Genomic DNA, 22,200 nt, shown 5'->3' with positions numbered 1-22,200 from the left:
ATTGAAAAGCATGTGACTAGAGTTAAAGAATGAGATTTAAAATACAGTCTGGTTCCACATTATTTTTCTTATTTTTATTGTGATCTTTGACCTTCAGGATCAAGCCACTCAAGCTGACATTAACATAGTATTGCCTAAGCTGGGGTTTGGGTATACAACAAATAACATAGATATAAAAAGCAGACTAGCTGCTGGTTAGTTCTGCCCAAGCAACTGCAGAGGTGCTCCCAGAGAGAAAGAAGTAGAGTTGTGTTTGCCCAAGTTCAGGACAACTCACCACAAGAAGTCTTCACCACCTGCAGGTAGGTAACTACATATGGGAAGAAGCAGGGAGGCTACATGAAAAATTCTGAGATCTTAGATTTTACACTCTCTGTGTATAGACTTTTCTCACATCGGTCAGTTCTTGCAGCTCTTTCCTACAAATACATGATATGCGGCTTTACCTTTGATTTTACTAAAGAGACTGCTTCAAGGAGAAGGGACTTCTAAGACCATACATTCTACAAAAATGGTATATGCATTGCATACATTGATGTATCTATTAACACTCATGCTGACTACTCATTTTTTAATTAATTATTGCAGTTTTTTTAAAGCAACAACAACAAAACCCCAAAGCCAAACAAAAAACTGTTAGCAAACACTCACATGACTCCTAGAAAAGCAAAGCTGCCTGGATCTTTGAAATCCTCTCCCAGCCTTATTAAATGCTGAACCACATATGAAATCTATAAGCATTTTCAAATGGGTCAAATGTATTTACTGCCGCTTTTTAACTGAGTAGCACTTACATTGAAGTTTAGAGCAATTTGCTGTTTAAAAAATAAGTCAAAATGTTTTACTAGAAATTGTTGGGTTTTTTTTCCTATCCAGTAGGTGGCAATGCTGTTTAGTTTTCTAAGTTGAAGAATAAAAACAGAATTGATCATGTAGTATATAAACAATGTTTTCTTGCATGTTGAGCTTGTGCAAAACTTATTCCTAGATTATTGGTTGGATTACTTTTCTGAGTCTAGAATGCAGTTTTGCCTGTGATCACATGTGGCCATGGTTTCATTGGCACTGTGTCACCTCCAACACTCAACTAAAATATGTTGGGTTTGCTTCTCTTACCAACCGGATGCAAAATGGCAGCTCTTTTGCTTTACACTGTCTGCCTTGCTAACACAAAAAGTGTTTTGTTTAGTGTTTTGAAATGCTGCTATACATCCAAACCAATTTTGGTCTTTCCCCCTTATCCTGGTATCAACCAATATGATATCATACAAGCATTTAATTAATCCAATTACAGAAATAAGAGTTTTATGAAAACATAAATCAGAAAAAAATATGTTAGTCTGCAAGATCAGTTATACAAATTAATATTTTTCCTGCTTGCATAAGAAATTTTGACTTATTCCAGTAAGTGTTTACTGAAGCAAAGAAAAGGAACTGTGTGAATAGTACTAGGTGAATAGTTTCCACATAATTTTATGGTGTCTTCAATAATTTTGAAAGTAGCTTTGAAACTTACTTTGGCTGCATGTTTTTGTTCACTTTATTAGGACCTACATACATTCTACAGAAGTCTAAGACCAAAACTGTCAATAAACTAAGAGAGCATTTTTGCAGTGGATGAACACTTATGCTCCAGGAAAATATTAATAGTGAGATTCCATGATTTAAAGGATCTGCTCATGTATTCTTTTGCACAGATTTGCTCTTAATTTATGTATTTAATTTGCAAATGTGAAAATAATGGAGTTTCTTATATTCCTGGTATTTAGAAATCCAGTCTTAAAACTTAAATTTTCAGGATATGCTGGTTAAAATATGAGATGCTTTAGCATGATGAAGTGAAACATTGTGGTGTGCTGAAGTTCAAGAAATTAAATTAAATTGTATTAAACTCAAACCAGAAATTTTCACTGTTATTTAAACCAAAGTACAGTTTTCTCGTGTTTTTCAAGCATGAGAAATTAAAAATGTCATTTATTATATTTCATAAAGTAGTTTACGTTGGTAGGGGAACAAATTGGGATTTTATGGAGATTTTCTGCCAGCCCTGCTTCAAGCTCAGTTTCAAGAAATATGTCACTTCTGAGACCTTCTTCTATCCTGGTCCAAATTTATCTTTTTACTATGTGATATTTCATTCCAGGCTTGTAAAAATGCAGTTTTGTAAAACACAATAAAATGGTTGATTTTATTTGTGCTAGAGTAATCAGAAGTAAATCAATTTTCCTTTGTAGTGAAACTGCATTACTGCTGTGCTGTTATTGCTGTTGTCCTTATTATTTCAGCTGAGTGTTTGCCACCTGCTGAACTTTGTGATGATGGTGTAACCTGCATTAGAAAAGATTTATTTTGTGATGGAATCTTGGACTGCCCAGATGGCTCAGATGAATCTGAAAAAAGATGTGGTAAGAATATAAATTCCTGTAAATCAGTCTTTTTAAACATACTTAAACCTGTCAGTAGTTTTTAAATAAGCAATAAACTGCATGGTGAAGTCCAAATCAATTCTACTAAAACCAGTAGCATGGTCATTATAATGTTTATCTTATAAATGGAAACAATTTTATTTAAAATTGTCATTAATTAAGAATTGCTTAATAAATAATGAAGAAATATTGCAATCAGTCTATATTAGTATAAAATAACAAATTTTTTTTGCTAAGAAAATAGTAGTAGTATAAATAAATGTCAATTATGTAATAATATATGTTTCATATGAAGTTGTGTACCAGTAATAGCAAATACTGTTCTCTCCAAATAAATGAAAATTATGACCCTATGCAGATATGAAGTCACATTATTTAGTGTCAGATACCACATAATGGCATATTTGGAGTCAGAAGAGAGGTTTCTCTTTTGATTCCAACTTTAGGAATGTCATCACACCAAACACTGCAAACAGCTCTTCCCAGCTTACTATGTAAACTCAGATACATTGATATTGTACCTGGCAGGATGGAGCCCAGGCAGGAACTCTGACTTTGCTGACCACCCACCTGCACCTCTCTGAGTGCTGGGTAATGGGCATCTGTATGACTCTGATGCAAATGTCTGAGTTGCAGGCACTACAGTGAGAGGTGCAAGATGATGATGTGAAAATCTCTTTGCTCTTGAGCACGGGGTTGGACCAATTGACCTCCATTGGTCCCTTCCCATCTCAACCCTTCTGTGATTCTTCAAAAAACCTAAAACCCAATTGGTTTTTAACAGAAAAATGATATATCCTTCAGTGCCAGTGAGTTTGTTTGCCTTTATTTTATGGCCTAGTTTCACTGAGCACTTTTTTGTGCAAAGAAGCCACTGCTCCATGTAGTAGTGAACACCATGAAATTGTACTAAGGAGTCTGACTCTATTGCTGATTACCAAAGGGTGTGTGTGCAGCATTTTGTTAGGGAGTTATTCGTGTTAGTGCTGTCTGCTCAGTCTCTTGCTCTTCACAGCCTCTGCTCTCAGTTAGAAATCTGTGAAGTTTTCTTGCAAAGAGATCTTTCCAAATGTTTTAGGAAAAGCTGGAACAGTTAACTCCGAATGGTTGGTTGGTTTGTTTCTTAAATACAGAATTTGGTGCTAGAAGTATAGAAAACTTATTTCGCTTCTGCTGTGAGAACAGCTCCCTGAGCTTTCCTGAGAACAATGGTGGGGGAAGTCTGGTCTGAGCTTTCAGAAACATGTAAAATGCTGAGTTCTGGTTTAAAAACTAACAAGCAAGTAACAAGCAAGTTTGGTTTGTTTTTTTTAAATCTGCAAGACTTATTCTGAAGGCTGGTGACATGCTGACCCGTTCTGCCAGAAGTGGAATTTTCTTCAGAAAAAAAAAGTTGAATTGCTAACCTGTCCATTACCTGCATTTTTCTGAGTTCAGCCAACTCTGAAGGGAGACTTAGCTGAACTTCTGAGGAAAAATATCCATCAAAATACTTCAGTATACTATCCATTGAAACACATGTAAATGTTGCTTCCAGCTATATCATAACAATGATGGGGGCTGAGCAGGCCCCTCTACAATTGAGGAAATCAGAAGGTCCTGAAGTAGCTTTAACCAGACTAAATAAGTGTGCAGATACTTACTACTATAGTACTACTCAAAAAGTAGTATTATACATCTGATCAAAGTGAATGTTCTCTAATTACTATGAATTACTAGGTGCAAGTTTAGAATTTTGCTCACATTTTATTAAAGATACTACCATCAGACCTTTATATAGGAGAGAATGCAATTGATATTCATACACTGGTAGATACAGACAAAAATAAGCTCACCTACTTGCAGTCAAAGCTATGTAGACATGACTCAGCTGTGCCATGGAGGATACGCGGTGGTTTAAATTATGAATTGTGCCTTAGTAGAGTTTCTCAGCTGAGTCTTAGCCTCTTACACACACGGCTTTTAGAGCTGATTTGCATCTCTCCCTGAATCTCTACCAAATATAAGTTGTGAATGCCATGTTTGTAAATAAGGACATGATTTCTCAATCAGTGTTTTCACTAAACTATATGCATGACTGAGCTGAAAATTTCAGGAATGTGCATGCAAGTAAAAATAGACAGAATGTCATAATAAAACTAGCTAGATACAGTACGCTTCAGGAAGCTGAATTATTTGCCCCAGTTTATCTTCACAGAAGTCTAATATTTCCAAGCAATTCATTCAGTTACTATTAGTTTAGCAGTTTCATCTCAGAAACTTACAGAAATATAAGTCTGGCTGGAGGACAAATTGTTGCTCCATGACTCTCATGTTATATTTTCAGTCCTAAAATTTTCCAGACATTTCTTGAATTTATGTATTTTGGTTTCTTAGCAAAAACAATAGAATGAGTGACAATAAGTAATATGCACATCCCTAGAATAACTTAATACAGAAACTAACATTGTCTAGATTTTCAGAAGCACCAGATTTTCACAATGAGGTTTACAGCAATTTCATAATTGGTGCTACAAGTGCTCTTGCTCTCAGTGATTGCTACCCTTTAAACCACTCTATTTTTTAATCTTGATTGTTGTTTCCACTATTACTTGAGATTTTGGAATACGTTAGTGGTTTTAAAATATAGGATACAATAATGAATTTTAATATTCTCTTTGTGCATTAGACAGAATTCAGCAAAAACTCAGATTATCAGCAGAGATTCAGGAAACTGAACACATTCATTTTTTGTTTTATTAATTAAAATTATCTTGAAAGGTTTCTTTATACAATGCAATGCAGTAACAAAAGGCAGTTAGCAATTTCAATGAAAGGGTCTCTAGAGAAAGGTGGAAGTCTGAACAGCAACGATGGGCAATGCTGAAAAGCAGCCATGTAGCACATGAGTGTAAGGAGAGTGAGACTGGAGGCTGAGCCCAGGAGATGTTTCTCTCTGCAGGCTCTATGCAGTTCTATGTCTAGGCTAATATTTTGTGATTACCTACCTCACAGCATCACTACAGTACTGAGAGAGATTAATCATACATAAACCAGAACATAAGGTACTGTCCTTGGCACAGAGACATCCTGTCAAGTGAAATGTACAGGCTTGATCTGACCAGTTTGGTGAGCTTCTTGCTGCAATTCAAGAATGCAGGTTTAAGTCCTCCTAATGTGCCCTGTATTCAACAAATAAAAATGGACAACAAATTAGAGGCATGTTTGGCAAGCAGTGACAGTAGTTCCTACAAAAGATGCCTCCTGTGTACTTAGAACAACTGAGGCTTTTCTGAGAGCTACAGAAGGCAGATATGTGATGACTTCTGTGACCCTGCCTGGCTTTAACCACCTGCCTCCTACCTGCAACAAGGAATCACTGAGCAGCCTAGGCAATTTTCCCTGAATCTTTCTGTCCTGTTTCAAGTTACTCACTGTCTCTTAAGAGATAAAGGGTCAAAAAACAAACAACCAACCAAAAAAAACTCACAACACACAAAAAAAAAACAAACCTAAATTAATTGTTGACAAGAGCAAAATTTGTCATTACTTTTATTAGAACATTGTGTTATCTCTTTTATCACTGCCAGTGCTATTAACTCCTTTTAGATCAGGATGTGTCTTGTTAACCACTTGTTAACAACCAATGTTTTGCACACTTCATTAATAACAACCTGGGCACTTTCCTTCTTCTCAAAACTGACTTTATTCTTCTCAATGGGAAATGGTTGTAAACATTAGCCCATTGGTAAGGACGGGAAACACATGAATTAAAATGAACCAAAAATGTACTTCTGTACCAATACCCATCTCTAAAGCTGTAGCCTAGTTAGCTAGAAAGCTTATCTGGAATAGTAACCCTCTCTTTCACACACCTCTTACTCTGACTAAAATAACGTGTTCTGTTTTCCTCTCAAAGGCCAAGAAAATTGCAAAAGGAAGTATATTTCCATTCCGGCTCATGCATTAGATAAATCACCATTAGTGAAGTTCATTCTGCAGTCTCTGTTAACAGTGCAACTGAACCTTGCTGAAACAAAGCTTAATTTTGTTGTTGTGTTTGGTACAGTGGTAGTCGGAAATAATTTCACACTTCTAAAATAAATAAACAAGGAGTGCTAATTTATCATTTTATACATCAGTGCCCAGAGGAGGACTGCATTCAATAAAATTTCCATTTACTTTTCAATATGATTGATTATTCATAATTTGAATACTCATTTTAGTATGATTTCATTTCCAATGTTAAGGAAAAGCTCCATCTAATTTCTGATTATCTGCCTCAAACTGATGAACTTGTCCTTACCTCTCCAGACAATCATGTGTGGTACTGATTTTGAAAGCTCTATGATATTTTCTGAAAAACTGAAGAAAAACCTAACATAGTGTTCCAGACATACAGCAAAGGCTTCAACAGTGCTTCAGTGTCTGCTGAAATAAAATAGTGCTGCATGAATTAGCATTTTCAATCATACTGAGGATTAAAAATATTTTTTTCTTTTAAATAACTGATTTTTAAACTAAAGAACATGCATAGGATAGAATAGCAGCAGCAAGAGAAAAAAACTAGTGAAGGCTTTTTGAAAAAAATGCGTGATGATGGACGACATTTACCTGAGGGGAATGGATTACATAGCTGGCAGAGAAGCTGTGATATCTATTTATATCTTTGAGTACTTAGTAACATATAAGGCGAGGAACTAGGAAGCTCATAAAAGCAGATATAGCAATAAGTAACTGTATCTCTTCTCGCTTTTATTTGCAGGATATCAAATTGTTTCTGGTAGTGCAAACAGTTTCCTGGTTTAAAGTAGCTGTGGATTAAAAATTTAAGACAAGATCCTGTTTCCTGACAAATGTACAAAATGAAATGTAATTAAAGAAAGTTAGATTAGTTGAATCCAACCACAGGATATTAACTGTTTGGATTAGTTGGGTTGTCTCTAATTTAAAGGTGTCTTATATGTATTGCTTTTCTTCTCATATAGTACTTTGACATCAATATTTTCAGCAGTGCCCTGGATGAGGGAAAAGGGTGTGCCCTCAGCAAGTTTGCTGATGACACAAAACTAGGAGGTGTGGCTGACACACCAGAAGGCTGTGCTGCCCTTTAGCGAGACCTGGACAGGCTGGAGAGTTGGGCAGGGAAAAACTTGGTGAAATTCAACAAGGGCAAGTGTAGAGTCTTGTATCTGGGGAAGAACAACCCCATGTACCAGTACAGGTTGGGAGCTGACCTGCTGGAGAGCAGTGTAGGAGAAAGGGACCTGGGGGTCCTGGTAGACAGGAGGATGACCGTGAGCCAGCAATGTGCCCTTGTGGCCAAGAAGGCCAATGGCATCCTGGGGTGCATTAGAAAGGGTGTGGTTAGTAGGTCAAGGGAGGTTCTCCTCCCCCTCTATTCTGCCTTGGTGAGGCAACATCTGGAATATTGTGTCCAGTTCTGGGCCCCTCAGTTCAAGGACAAGAAACTGCTTGAAAGAGTCCAGTGCAGAGCCACAAAGATGATAAAGGAAGTGGAACATCTCCCTTATGAGGAAAGGCTGAGGGAGCTGGGTCTCTTTAGCTTGGATAAGAGGAGACTGAGGGGCGACCTCAACAATGTTTACAAATATATTAAGAGTGTCTGGAGGATGGAGCTAGGCTTTTTTCAGTGATGTCTAGTGATAGGACAAGGGGCATTCAGTGCAAACTGGAGCATAGGCGGTTCCATGTAAACATCAGAAAAAAAAACTTCTTTACTGTGAGAGTGACAGAGCACTGGAACAGGCTGCCCAGAGAGGTTCTGGAGTTTCCTTCACTGGAGACATTCAAGACCCACCTGGACGCCTTCCTGTGTGATGTGCTCTAGGTGACCCTGCTCTGTCAGGGGGGTTGGACTAGATGATCTTTCGAGGTCCCTTCCAACCCCTAAGATTCTTTGATTCTGTGGTCAAATAGTCCTAGGAATTAAAAATGGGAGAAAGTTGTTAGTGTATTACTTTGTCTTTCCACTGTTACTTATGAAGCATTTCCAATGTAATCCATGTAAATCAATAGCTCAGGTTGCCCTCATTTTGGCTCTGATTCTGTTTTTCAAATAGTGTTTTGACAAATGTTCTTCATTATATCTTTACAGCTGCAGTTTGTGATGGAAAATTTATGTTGACTGATTCCTCTGGATTCTTTCACTCTATGAATTATCCAAAACCATATAATGCAAATATTTTTTGCCAATGGATTATACTGTAAGCCAATCGTTTTCTACCTAATATTTTTTCTTTTATTATGAGGTGATATGGTTTCCTGCACAACAACCTTAAGCCATTTGTTTGCATTCCCAAATAACCTAGCAGAAAAAAAATTGTAGTAGCATTTTATCCTTTATGTTTATGTAACTTTTACATAAAAACTTTCATACCTAAATCAGAACTATGTCAGTAATTTTACCACTTACAAAAATTCTTAGGTATGATTTTGAGAAACTTGTGTACTATATACACACATGGGAACATATTTGTAAGATCAAAAAAAAATTACATAACACAAAATAATTGCAAGATAGTTGTTTCAAAATATGACAGGAAATACTAATCTTTAAGTAATATTTTTATGGGATAGAACTGTTACTAGCAGATAAAATTTTCAATAATTCCCTTGTCATTTGCAGGTATACATTCCACCTGGGCGTTAACAGCATTTGTGCTCCTAACTCATTTAGGAATACAATTTAAAATTTTACAAGTATCATTTGACATAATAGCACCTAATGCCTTTAAGGACTAAGCAAAATAAGTAGAATTTTTTAATCAAGGTATATACCTAGAGGGAGGAATAATTATCTTACTTTGACACGCTAGGTCCACTTCATAGGCGAAGGACATAAAAAGATAGCAATAGTGTCTGATAAATCTCATCCTAAAGTACACAACAAAACTAAGTTAGATTATTGAAAGTTGGAAGCTCCTAAAGTCCCTATAATGACTGCTAATTCAGAAGTTACTGCTTTGAAAGATAGTAATTTTTACCATGGCTTCATAATAATGGCCATTCTTTGATTCTGATAAGTATTGATTTCATAGAAAAGTTTCAAAGGAGATTAAGGAAAAGCCTTTAAAATTGGATAAGAATTGGACTTCTAATTCCCAGAATTCCTTTGAAAGTACTAACCTTTGAGTTTAATCAGGACTTTATTCTTCACCTTGACACTTCAGAAAAAAAAAAAGTCATAGTATTCCTTCTGGTTAGTATCTTTGTTCCTTCTCAGCTTCAGCAATGCTATTCACCAATACTTGCTGGCTACACCTGGTTTTAAAATTCAGGGTTTGTCACAGGATAAGCATAGGATTGTATCTTTCAGAATATATGCCTGACTTGTTTCTCAGTTCATGGCGTTGCAGAATTTGACTACAATAAATAATCATGTCTCAGTTGTACTGTTTCTTTCTAAACTGTTAATTTTGCTTCATATGCTGCAGTAGGTGCAAGAAGCATTTTATTAAGTAGATATCTATACCAGGTATGTAACAAGCAAAAACTTACTTTTTTGGAAAGAATTGTAAGTAATTGCAAGTAATACAGTAGATGTGCTGCAGATTAGTATAATTACAGGAGAAAAAAAAAAAAAAAAAGCCCACAACAACCATCTGTTTTTATTATCCAGGTATCTGATTTAAAAAAATCTGGTAACACTGCCAGCAAAGGCCTGAAAAATTCAATGTGGTACTCAAATTTTGAACGGAAACACTTCTATGAGGGAGCCTTTTGTGATTTCCAGTAACCAATGAGAGACATTTTGTCCTGGTATTTTTGTTATCCGAATAAAAATGTATGTTTAAAGTCACTCTATAACATATCCAAGATTTTATTTCCCTTCTGCTTTTCTTTGTCAAATAAGATTTTCTCATTATATTTAGGAAAAAAAATCTATTTTCACCCAATTTAACTCCTCCCCAAATGATTTAACTTCTCCCCTTCCAAAAGCAAAGCCAGTATTCTCAACATTTCCTTAAAAGATTAGCTTTCTGAAAGACTACCTTTCAACTATATAGTTAACTCTTTTCAAACCAAGGATGTTTTTTTCCTACAGAGAAATACAAAACAATGAAACAAAAAAAGTAAATACAAATATTCAAATATTTAATTCACGTTTATCTACTAATTGGTGCACATAAACACCAGCACATTGTTGTTGAAAAGAAATCATTGAGCAACAGTGGTATAGGAAGCTAAGCTGACTATGATAGTAGAGTTTTACAATTTGTATTACCATATATATTTAGTGGAAAGGTAATGGGAATACTACTTAAATATAGATTACTGAAAGAAAGTCAATGCAAGAAAAGAAAACTCAGTGTTTTTTTACACTTCAGTTAAAGTGACTTTTGTTATTAAACTTACTTGGTGATGGTTAGGTTTGATAACATGTTTCCAAGAACTGGGTTTGAGATCCTCAAATCTTCCTGCAAGTCCTGTTTTTGTCATAAGAGACATTACTTTGGACTTCCAGGAGACAGATTGTGTCTTCTTATTCGTATTGAAACCATGATACCACTCCTCTGAGTTTAGGAAGTCTATCTGAGAAGTAAGATTATATATATTAGTAATATGTATTTAAAAGTAATTGTAAATTAATGAGATGCAGGGGAAAAAATCCAACAACAAATAAACAAACCCAATAACACCACATTAAAAACTGTTCAGCTGAATATCAGATTTCAGAATTTAGAAGATTCAGTTCCTAAAATATACCTAACTCCAGTGAGTGAAGGGCTACTTGTACTGTTACAAAAGGTTTATGCCCTATTCCTTTGATAATTTTACAAATGAAAAGTTAACCAAATAAATAATCTTGATTAATAATCTTGATTAATCTAATTTCTCTTTGGTTTTGAACTTAACATAATTCAAGTACACAATGACTTTAGTCAAAAAATTACTACTAGAACATGACTTACAGATTTGAAGTTTATTTTTATCTTATTTTAGAGTGCCTCAAGGTTTATCCATTAAAGTGAATTTCACTTCTTTTGATACACAACAATATGCGGACAATTTAAATGTTTTTGAAGGTATAGGACAAAAAAAGATTTTAAGAGGTAAGTTTACTTTTCAGCTAATATTACTTTTCCATTAATAAAATTTAAGTGGCAAAGTAAGCTCTTTGAAGTGAAAAAAATTGTATGTGTATGTTTAAGTGGAATAAAGCATATGTGTAGGTTTTTTTCCTGTGATCTTGTTATCTACTCTTATGAAGTGGCTAGATAAATTCTTCCATAATATATTAACAAATCTCTTTTTTTATATATATATTCGAACTTATTTAAACAATAATTTGGCATTGTTTCAAAAATACAGTTTTACAAATAGGTAAATAACTCCTCCTCAGAAAAGAGAAGTCTCTCTATCATGCAAAATTTGACAAGGACTTCAAAAGAGAAAGAGTGAGGGCAAAAGCTTTCACAGAACTGCAGAGAATTCAGGATTTACTTCATCCCGAATATGGTCACTAATCTGTTGATGCCTGGTATGATACCAGCTTTAGATAGAAAATCAAGTATTTTACTGTATTATGACTTCTACCTTTCCTTTCACATCCATGGGACTTTTATATAAGTGAATTTAATTAAGTTGGAATTTAAAGTAAAAACTTAGATATGTTGCACTGCAGAATCATAGAACTGTTCAAGTTGGAAGGGACCTCAAAAGATCCTCTTGTCCAATCTTTCATGGAAAGTAGACAAGATTATGTAGCACCCTGTCCAGGTGCTTCTTAGAACATTGCAATTGTTCCTGTGCTCATATATACATCACAAACTCATATTCCTCTGTAATTTCAGAGACTTTCAGTGTGCATACCTGAAAATTCTGAGAACATTTACGACATCATAAGCATGGACATGAATATGTGTACTGTAAGAGACACTTCTCCATCAGCTGATATCTATACTGGTGCAATGAGAGATGGAATATGCAGAATACTTATATGCAGCTAAACAGCTAAATTCCTTCAGGGTTTTGAAGCTATTGTAGGCAGGATCACAGGACAAGACGGAAAGCATTCTTTAAGACTCAAAAAAAACAATCCACTGTATTTTTGTGACAGCACTGGGGGTTTTAATGAGCATGGGAATATTTTCTCTCTGACTTAATTATTCCTTTTTTGTTCTCAGCTTCTTTGTCAGGGACTAATCCTGAGACAATTTACATATTTTCTCATGAGGCTACAGCACAGTTTATATCCGATTATTCTGAAAATTACAATGGCTTTAATGCAACGTACACCACATTTAACGCAAGTGAACTAAACAGTAAGTGTTATTTTTGTGTGTATTTGTTTGGTATATGTAAATTTTGGTGAAACTATATTTTCAGTTTGACAAAATGGAGATGAAAAGTGAAGAAGTATTTCCTGGCCTTAGTCCAGTAATTAGAACCACTCTGAGAAATTTCATAGTGTTTTAAAGACTGAATAATTAATTTGAAGAAGACTGTCCACAGGCTTACAGGCCTGTATCTAGCAGCAGAGTGATGTCTTAAAAAGCTAATCTGTTAAAACAAAACCGTAAAAGTCTGGCCATGTCTCCATCAGATTTCTCTCAACAAGTTTGTTCACTGGTGACTACTGTTGAACCATTGATATTAGTTATTATTGCGTGATCACCTGACAGTACCTGCTTTCCAGAGTTTTTGATATTCCAACTCATTGCCACAAGTAGTAGTCCCAAATGTTAAAACTAACATTCAGGAAAATACTTTGTGCTGTAAATAGGCAATGTAAAAAGTCCAGATGCAGTAAATCTATAATTACAAAAAAAAAATCAGTAGTATGACCCATGTATCAGTGTTCTTCAGTGCTCAGAAAAAAATTTAGATGCAGACTGAGAAAGTCAAGGCTTCTTCAGCAGCTAAATTTTGAGCAGGATGTGAACAGGGAATGTGACTGGGAAGGGATATGCTGCAGGAAGCATCCAGTGCACCAGCAAACTCTTGTCAAGGGGAAGCCCTTCCTGGCGGCTGGCCTGCACTTCAAGACCCTATGAAAAGACACGGAGCAAAATATTATGGCAAGAAAAGTCATGAGGATGTTGCAGCAAATACATGTAGGCAAAGAAAGAGCAAGGAGAAAGACAAAGTCAGAGTCATCCCTCGTGCATGGAGCACAGCACTTATCTTCAAAGCATTCAACTCCAGTGGTGAGACCTTTCATCTGGAGCAATCCAGACATTGACAAAGAAAAAAATGTGGGTTAGGCCTTAGTATTAGCTATGCAAGGGGTCCTCTCAATCCCCCACCACATTACTGGTGAAGGATCAAAAAAGAAGGCCCATGAATGAGTACAAGAGCATGTAGGGCTACTGTCAGTGACAGTGTTTTACTAACAAGTACAAAGAACACAGTTATTAAGTAATTACAGTGCATTTCATAGAAAAGAAGATTGAGGCACTATGGGCTCCATTTTTCACACGTTTAAAAATTTAAATTGTTCTTCACTCATTCTTATGTAATTCTGAGGAAATACTTGACATCTCTGTTGTTTTTATTTACTAGAAGTTTTTATTCACAGATTATGAGAAAGTCAGTTGCACTTTTGAAGATGGCTTTTGTTACTGGATACAAGATTTAGATGATGATTCAGACTGGGAGAGAGTTCAGGGCCCTACCTTTCCTCCTATGAGTGGTCCTGATTTTGACCATACATTTAGTAACATATCAGGTAAGATCAAATACAAATTACTTGCAGATTAATGGAAAACTTGATTAAGCTTATGTTATATGACTGTACAATTAATTATTCATATTTGGCATACTTGGGATGTAATTTTTTTCTGCCATAAAAATGACTCAAGGCTACCAGGAAGGATAGTTTAAGCTACTGGTTGACATCTGGTGGAAATATAGAAAAACTAAAAAGAATAAATTAAGGAAGAGATAAAGTTTTTAAAATGTGAGGCATTGAAAAGTTTCAGTGCTATTAACATACTGAAGTGCCTTATCTAAGACAGGAATTTCTATGTAACAGTGTTATATTTCAAATAACTTAATGTTTACCATAAGGAATAAAACAAGTATTCTTACATTTTATTGAAATCACATCTATTTCATCCCTATCTAATGGTGGCATTGTCATGGTTGTCACAGGATAATTTTTATTTAATGTGATGTTGAACTGAAGGTTACATAGCACACCTGTGCCCCTAGTTAGGATCAGACACTAAACACACTTAATTTTCAACACTGGTGCAAACACACAAACTCTCCAGCAACTGCTTTAGTGAAAAACAGCTTAATTGGAAGAGTGGTCATATAAAATATGAGGATTAATTCAAGAGAAAATACTGGTAAGAATCAGATTTTGTTGATAATTAATGGTTATCCCAGAATTAGACTCTGCAAGTTTTTTCTGCTTCAACAGGAAAACCAGTCTGTTTCTCAGCTGATTTGTCAGTCCAGCTAAAATTAATTAACACAGTTTGGATTTTGCAATTGCTATATGTATTCAGAGCAAGACTTGTACAGAAATGATTCTGGGACAAACACCTAAAAAAATTCTAATGTATTCTGGCAGAAGTTGTTCCCAGGAAAAGAAAAATATTATTCAACATGTTATTCACCTCTTTCAGAGTAAATGCACATACTCTACATGTTCTTCAGAATACTGTTTTATCTTCCCAGTTGACTCCTAGAATACAAATCAGTTGAAAGAATGTAAAATTTGTTTAATAAAACACTTGACAATGATTTCTAGCTCTCTTGAAAATGCTAATTTATTTTAAATGATGTCTGTTTCACTGAGCTTCATCTAAGCTGAGGTGTATGATGTTGCTGTATATAATGTTTGTATTACACTGAATATTTCTACAGCGTGTATTTGAAGTAAAAATGTGAGCTTCATCATTAATATCTAGCTATTACATACATGCAGTGAGATTGAATTTTTGTTTTGCTGCTCTTGAAAATCAAAGGACTTAACACATACTGAACAGTTGATTCTGAATGCTCAGAGAATTATTGAAATAAAAAAAAAAAAAAGAGAATTATCTCTTTGACTATATGAAGACCTTTTCTGAAAAAGAATGCTTTTCTAATTTTCCTCATGCTAAACACTGTATATTTGAATGCATGCTTTCTAAACTAGCACAAGAAATGAAAGGCTAGACAGATTTCAGACTAATTTTCAGGTACTTTAATATCTCACATGAAAAAAGTTATTCTAGTTATTAGTTATTCTAGCAGTAGAAATAACAATATAGTATACATACTATAAATTATATATTTATATTTTTGTGGATTCTATTACTATAATATTTTTATATATATATACACACACACTGGAATAAAAAATAAGATTAAGGCCATTATTTCAATAAAGCAAGAATTTCATTTTAGGACTTTTAGCTCTGCCTAATGTTGTTTTCTTGTGACAAATCACAATGCTTCAGTTGCCTGGCCTCACATTATATTTGCATATGGCAACAAGAAGTCCAAAACCCCAAATGCAAGGGATTAATTCAGAAAAAGATAAAAAAACAAATTCCTCCAAAAAATTTCTTTATCTTGTTTATGTTTCCCTTTGCTATAAATTATTAATGTAGTAATTCTCTCACCCCCCTCAACACGCAACTTATATTTCCCATTAGTATGTGGATTATAAAAACATCAGGCAATTCTTCAAAATCACAAGCAATGCCAAATGAAAGACATTTTGCTAAACTAAGTAGAAATCACTCAAGTCTATTGCTGCCTTCCCTAAATAAAAGGCAGATCTCCTGCTGACTTCAAAAGGGCTGGTTTCCTTGTTCATGTCTAGTTCTGAGGAGTGTCCAAGAACCTAAAAAGCTCATTTTACTGTATCGTTGACTGATTAATATAACTTGGGATAACCATTCATATTTTTTTGTGTCAGGAATCTTCCAAGATATGCAACACTATCTGTGCTTGATATTATTATTATTTTTAATGTAAAAGCTCTCATTTGAAAAAAAAAAAAAAAAAATAGGAATTCTGTTGTGATTAACATGCGTTCGTTATATTGCAGGATTTTATCTTTCAACACCCACAGGACTTGGATTTGGAGAAGAGCGAGTCCGGATTCTGAGTTTGCCTTTGGTCTCTTCAAATATATTTTGTCTAAGCTTTTGGTATTATTCCATAATTCCTATATATATACTTCATTTAAGAATAAAATCAAATAGCTTCCTTTCATAAACAGTATTACTCCAACCCAGCATGCCAGCAATACAAGCCTGCTTCTGTTTGGATTTCCATTATCAGTTTCAAATTCAGATATAAAACTTTGACTCCTTTATAGGTTTGAGTCTTGCAGTTAACTTTAGTGTGCTTTCTTTCTCACTCTGCACACAAATTATTTTTTTATATAGAAATTATATTAAGAATCCCTGAAATGCTTTTTTGGTCATGAAGCTTGACTAGGCCTCTGCAGAAAGTATAACAAAATAGCAAGTAAATCTTCATGTATAACCTAAAACTGTGATTTATTTTCTTTTCATATAAATTTGCTGCAAACTAGTTCTAAGTCCATAAAACATTTTATAAACTAAAATGAATTTTCACTTTGTTCTACCAATACCAAAATTCCTCTTCCCATTCCAGGTATTTCATGTACAGTACTAATGTTTACCGTTTAAGAGTTAGTATAAGTAATAAGGATGGTATGGAAAATATCATTTTCCAGAAAGAAGGAAACTATGGAAACAAGTGGAATTACGGACAAGTCACTTTAAACGAAACATCTGATTTTAAGGTTTGTTAAACTGCTAGGTTTTAAAAAAAAATATTTTATCTAAACCGATATAGGAATTTTCTGCTAAATGAACCAAATAATCCACAGCTCCAAAGATAGTATCTAGTACTATTTACCAACAAATAAATGTTAGCTTGAAGAAAACTGGAGTACATATTTAAATTGCCATCCCCCCACTTCCCTACTCTGGAATTTAAAGTATTATCATTGTAGAAAACAGAAAACCTTAACATTGTCAGTGTTATCATTAAAGAGATGTTTTCAGGAAACAAAGGTGGTAAAAGCCTAAAAAAATCTGATATAGACTATAAAATCTCAACAGTGAGCGCTGTGAATATGCTAAATGATTTCTTCAGTCTTGAAAACAAGTGCTTTTTATAGGTATTTGGGGTAGCTTGTCCTGCTATAGTAGTTTTGACTAATGCAAAAACACTACCAAAAAGACACATTTAACATCTGAGGAACTAAATGCTTCTGTGACCTGGCTGCATTAAATTTCCAGCAAATGTGTGTTTTATGTTCTCGGGAAGAGTGGTATACCTAACCATATCTCTCCAGCATGAATTGCCTGGTAGCAGGATTACTTTAAATATATGGACATTAAAGCATAATAACAAACAAATGACATTCATTTCAATTTTTCCTGGAGATAGGATCCTGATCCATTAGATTAGAAGAAGTTTGGGCTGATGAGATGAGTGATAAGAATTTGCATTTCAAAAATTGCATATATTTATATATTAGAAGTATTTAATTGTTTTAAGTCATGCTTATAATTTATATGAAGTTCCTACATTCCTTACAATGATCCACTTAGTTTGCATAGCGCTGTTTTGTTTTACACGGAGTCCTGTCCCATCCCTGATGCCCTCCCCTGAGTGTAGCACCAGTGGAAGTAAGAGCATTCAAGACAGAAGACAGAATGGTTCAGCATAGAAAGCTTAAAAATTATTAAGCTACAATTATGTATTTTTTTTCATTAACAGGTTATTTTTGATGCCTTTAAAAAGCGTGGCCCCAGTGATATTGCCTTGGATGACATTGGCCTGACAGAGGGAAAGTGTAATGAAAGTACATATGTAGAGCCAACAGTGATTCCAGATGTTACTACTGTTCCATCAGTTCCCAGTAAGTAAACACTAAATTGCAGTTGATCACCATTTCCAGTTACTGTATTTGTGTATGAGTGATACAGAATTTTCAGCCTTCAGTTTTATAAAAATCTCTCTTCAGCATTACAAAATTATCTTCAAGATAACATACTAGGGATCAAGTTCGCTGCCCATGGCTCCATTGATAACAAAAGAACTGGAAGATTCACAGCTTAAGCTACCTGTACAGTATCTTCCAAAACTTGGAAAAAGAAAGACAATTAAAGAGTTCAGAATTTGTCTTTAAAAGCTTTAATTAGTAAGCTTCCAAGAAGACACTGAAGGGGAAGGAAGAAGACAGAGAAGGAAGATTATACCCTCTACATTTGAAATTATAAGCCGTGTAGTAGGGGAATATGAGAATGAGCAAAGTCACATTACAGTATCAGTAGAAGTCTCAACAGTAAAAATTCACCAAGCTCTGAAAACACATGCACACTGAAAAATCCCATACTTAGGGGAAAAAAATCTATAATAGTGCCAGAATGGTTTAAGGATGGAGCAAAATCTATATGAGTGACTAATACCCCAAAAAATACCTAAAGAGGAGGTATTATTTGGAGCAAGGTTCAGAATGAATGAGTTCTTTCCAAAATGCATTTGGCTGCATTGCTATTCCTACTACATGTGATTACATTAAAAAGCAAAAACTAAGTAGTATTTGCTTTGAAAAAGTTTAGAGAAACACAAAGGATACCAGGACAATTAGCAATTCTTGTGGTTTCAGAGGAAATGAGTGGACAAAAAAACCCAATCAAAGTACTCTCTTGATTCCTTGATCTCATAAGAGTTTTCAGAATTTACATAAACTATGGAATGTGTCAAAACCTAAGCCCAGTTTCTTCACCTTTGCCTTTGCTGACTCTATTCTTTGTGGTAAGGCAGGAGTATTGAATAGGTGCTTGCTCTAGTAACAGCAGATGGAGCTTTTTTCCTGTTTGATGGGAACTCATTCCATCTCACAATCTTCTTGGCACCTCTTCTGAATCCCTGGTTCAGTGGGAAACTGGAGGAGAGTTGGTTTTGTTCGCACATTTTTGCCACCTTCTCCAAGTCAAGTGCAATTTAATGCAATATGAAAAGTCTACCTATATTGCATATGCACTTTGCCAAACAGGCTGTACAGCTTGATCCAAACCCATTGCAGAGCCTTTTAGAGGAAAGGACAGAGATTTCAGTTTCCTCAAAACATTCCCGTTTCAAAAGGTAGTTAGAAGAATCTCATTCAGAGAAAATAATATCTGTAGCCATCATTATAAATCTGGAAGATATGTATAAAACAAAGAAGAAAGATTGCATATATTCAGAGCAAAACTGGTACAGATATGAATAGAGCATGTTGAAAAAAAAATAACTAAAATATTTGGTAAGGCTTTGTAATTTATTGTGAAAGGCATGAACCTTTTAGAAAAATAGAGGCTTCTACAAAAGTCTTACTCACAGGTAGCTTCAAATTATTAAAACAGTGAATATGTTCTGGAAACATCACCTATTAAATTTACTTTCCCTTACAAAGCACAGCTAGTTGCAATCTTGAAGGCATATAGGAAATAAAAATGGTCTAAAATTAAAATAATAGGAAAAGACTATTAGCATTGTATTTGTGTTTAAACACTGAGTACTAACATTGCCATTCTATCAAATCTATCCCCTCTAAATGTACTGTATCAGGACAGGGAAGAAAACAAAACCTCCTAGATATAAGAACAAAGTTCCATTGTAGATCTCCGTCCTGAGACAGAAGGAGGCAAAGTTCATTAAGATGTCTCTGTCAGCAAAACTAGATTTTACTAATACTAGTAATTCCAGTCATTGTTTACTAGAGCGAGTTCTGGAATTTGATTGCAGTGTTTTTGTGGAGAGGTGCTGATGTCTGACACTTCCAGCTGTCTTTCAGATGCTGTGGGTAAACACACATCACAAGTTAGCATCAGCCTAATGATTAAGGTAAATAGTAGCTGAATGCTGCTGTCAAAATACCAAAAGAATGTCATTCAAACTGTATATCTCTACTCAAAATATGGTGAGAAATTTTTAATATTCAAAAAAAGGAAGTAGTCATGTGGCATATAGTTCTTTGTGAAACAGATTAGAGAGATTCCATACTGTCCTTCAATATGATACAAAAGCCACAGTCTGAGCTGTTGCTGGGGAAAAACTTGTTTGCACATTTTTTTCCAGTTATGCTAAATAAACACTATCTGTAACCTGTTGAATAAAAGTGAATGTTATCAATCATCTTCAAAGAGGTATGAAATTGTGTTGATGGATGTGGTGCAAGACTACCAAATCTAATGGTTTTACTACAAATGTGATGTCTACAAACAAAAGATGAAAGAACTTGAGCTGACCCAATTCCTTTTCTAGACTTAGAGCTTCTGTAGGAGACATTGGCATCATTCACAGTGCCACAAAAGCTCATTGAAAAGTAAAAAAAGAAAATTTGATGGTGGGATAACAAAGCTGAATTTGCTGTTCTCTTTTGCACAAGACTGTCAGCTCATACATCCATCTAAAATGAAGATTGCTTTCTTCTTTATATTAATTTGTAACCTTTTAACAGAAACAACAGGTTGGAAATTATAGTGTAGATTCCACACTTGAGATGTGTATGTCAAAATAAATTAGAGTTTTGGACAAAGCACAGAGGAATTTTTTATTAATAGGTTATTTATCATTTTCTATGGTGTTAAGAAAATCATCTATTATGCTGAATGAAATGAACAAGATTATCAGTGCTGACTGCTATTTGGTTCTTTAACCAGTGACAGCTATATAAATAACTCCATATTAATATGTGCTTAAAGATTACTGTAAATTTTTAAAATACATTTTCTACACATGGACGGAATCATTTACTTCTATTGTTTTTCCATCCAAGAGAAAAATAATTACTAATGTGCCTTACATGTAGGCAACATTGGATCAGATTTCATCACAAATTGCCCCTGTTCTGTTATGAAGAATGTTGATTTTGTTTTGCTCATATCATCAGATGATGCTGGCCAAAAATCATATACTATTCATGCAGTTTTACAGTAGTTGTGTGTCTGTACATGCAATAATGTTCCATTAAAAAAAAAAGAACACCAATGTAATGTTTATTTCTTGTTAATGACATTTACAGAAAATAGTCCACATTGTGAGCCATGTGGCTGAAACATAATATACCAGTGAGTCAATATGTCATTGTTCATATTTCCTTTCAATTTCAGAGAGTTCAGTGTTTCTTGCCAGGAATAATTTGGTGAAACAGACTTTTATTAGATGGTTGTCAAGTCTTTTTTTATATTTAGTGCAACTTCCTTTCAGTGAGGTTCAACAGGCAAACTAAGTAGGACTTGGAGATTACGCAGTCCCCAGCCCAGTGGCTCAGAGAATGCAATACTGACAGATATAATGAAACATAAGATTGAGCCATAAGGGATGGTGGGGGGGTTAAATTTTAGCCAAAGTCTCAAATTTTAAAAACTCCATTTGAATTCAAAGAATAAAACAACAACAAAACAAATTAAAAAGAGATGTTCCTTCTTCCTCAACCTGTATCTCCTGAAACAGGTGGAGGAACTCTGTTTATTTTTTAATAAAGTAATTGCAAACAACAGAAGTGGGAGAAAACCAAAGTACATTCTGATGGTGCAGCTGAAGTGACAATGAATAATATTTCTCAATATGAAGTAAAGTTTTGGAAAGTTTGAAATATTTTGGATGTAAACCACCATCTAAACCATATCTCAAAACAGAATATTTTATATATGAAGTACAGTTAGTTATGTCTAGGTATGCAAGTGTGTGCATGTATATGCATATCTACAATATTTGCTTTTAAATACATTTCAATTTTTATATATAAGTGCATATACATATTTATGATACAGACAATTGGAGCAGTTGTTTCACA

General features: G+C 34.6%; 1 protein-coding gene across 1 annotated transcript in view; it reads left to right on the top strand.

The window, feature by feature from the left end:
* Positions 1-22,200, top strand: part of TMPRSS15 (transmembrane serine protease 15) — a 59,706-nt gene that overhangs the window by 11,235 nt on the left and 26,271 nt on the right. The window contains exons 7-14 of the mRNA XM_051613703.1: positions 2,286-2,405; positions 8,524-8,632; positions 11,373-11,482; positions 12,557-12,694; positions 13,951-14,100; positions 16,423-16,525; positions 16,998-17,148; positions 18,135-18,276. Coding sequence (XP_051469663.1) covers positions 2,286-2,405; positions 8,524-8,632; positions 11,373-11,482; positions 12,557-12,694; positions 13,951-14,100; positions 16,423-16,525; positions 16,998-17,148; positions 18,135-18,276 — 1,023 coding nt within the window. The remainder of the gene's footprint in view (positions 1-2,285; positions 2,406-8,523; positions 8,633-11,372; positions 11,483-12,556; positions 12,695-13,950; positions 14,101-16,422; positions 16,526-16,997; positions 17,149-18,134; positions 18,277-22,200) is intronic.

The sequence above is a fragment of the Apus apus genome, chromosome 1, assembly GCF_020740795.1.
Source record: "Apus apus isolate bApuApu2 chromosome 1, bApuApu2.pri.cur, whole genome shotgun sequence".
NCBI lineage: Eukaryota > Metazoa > Chordata > Aves > Apodiformes > Apodidae > Apus > Apus apus.
Note: the sequence above shows the minus strand (reverse complement) of the source record. Positions and strands in the feature narration are given on the sequence as shown.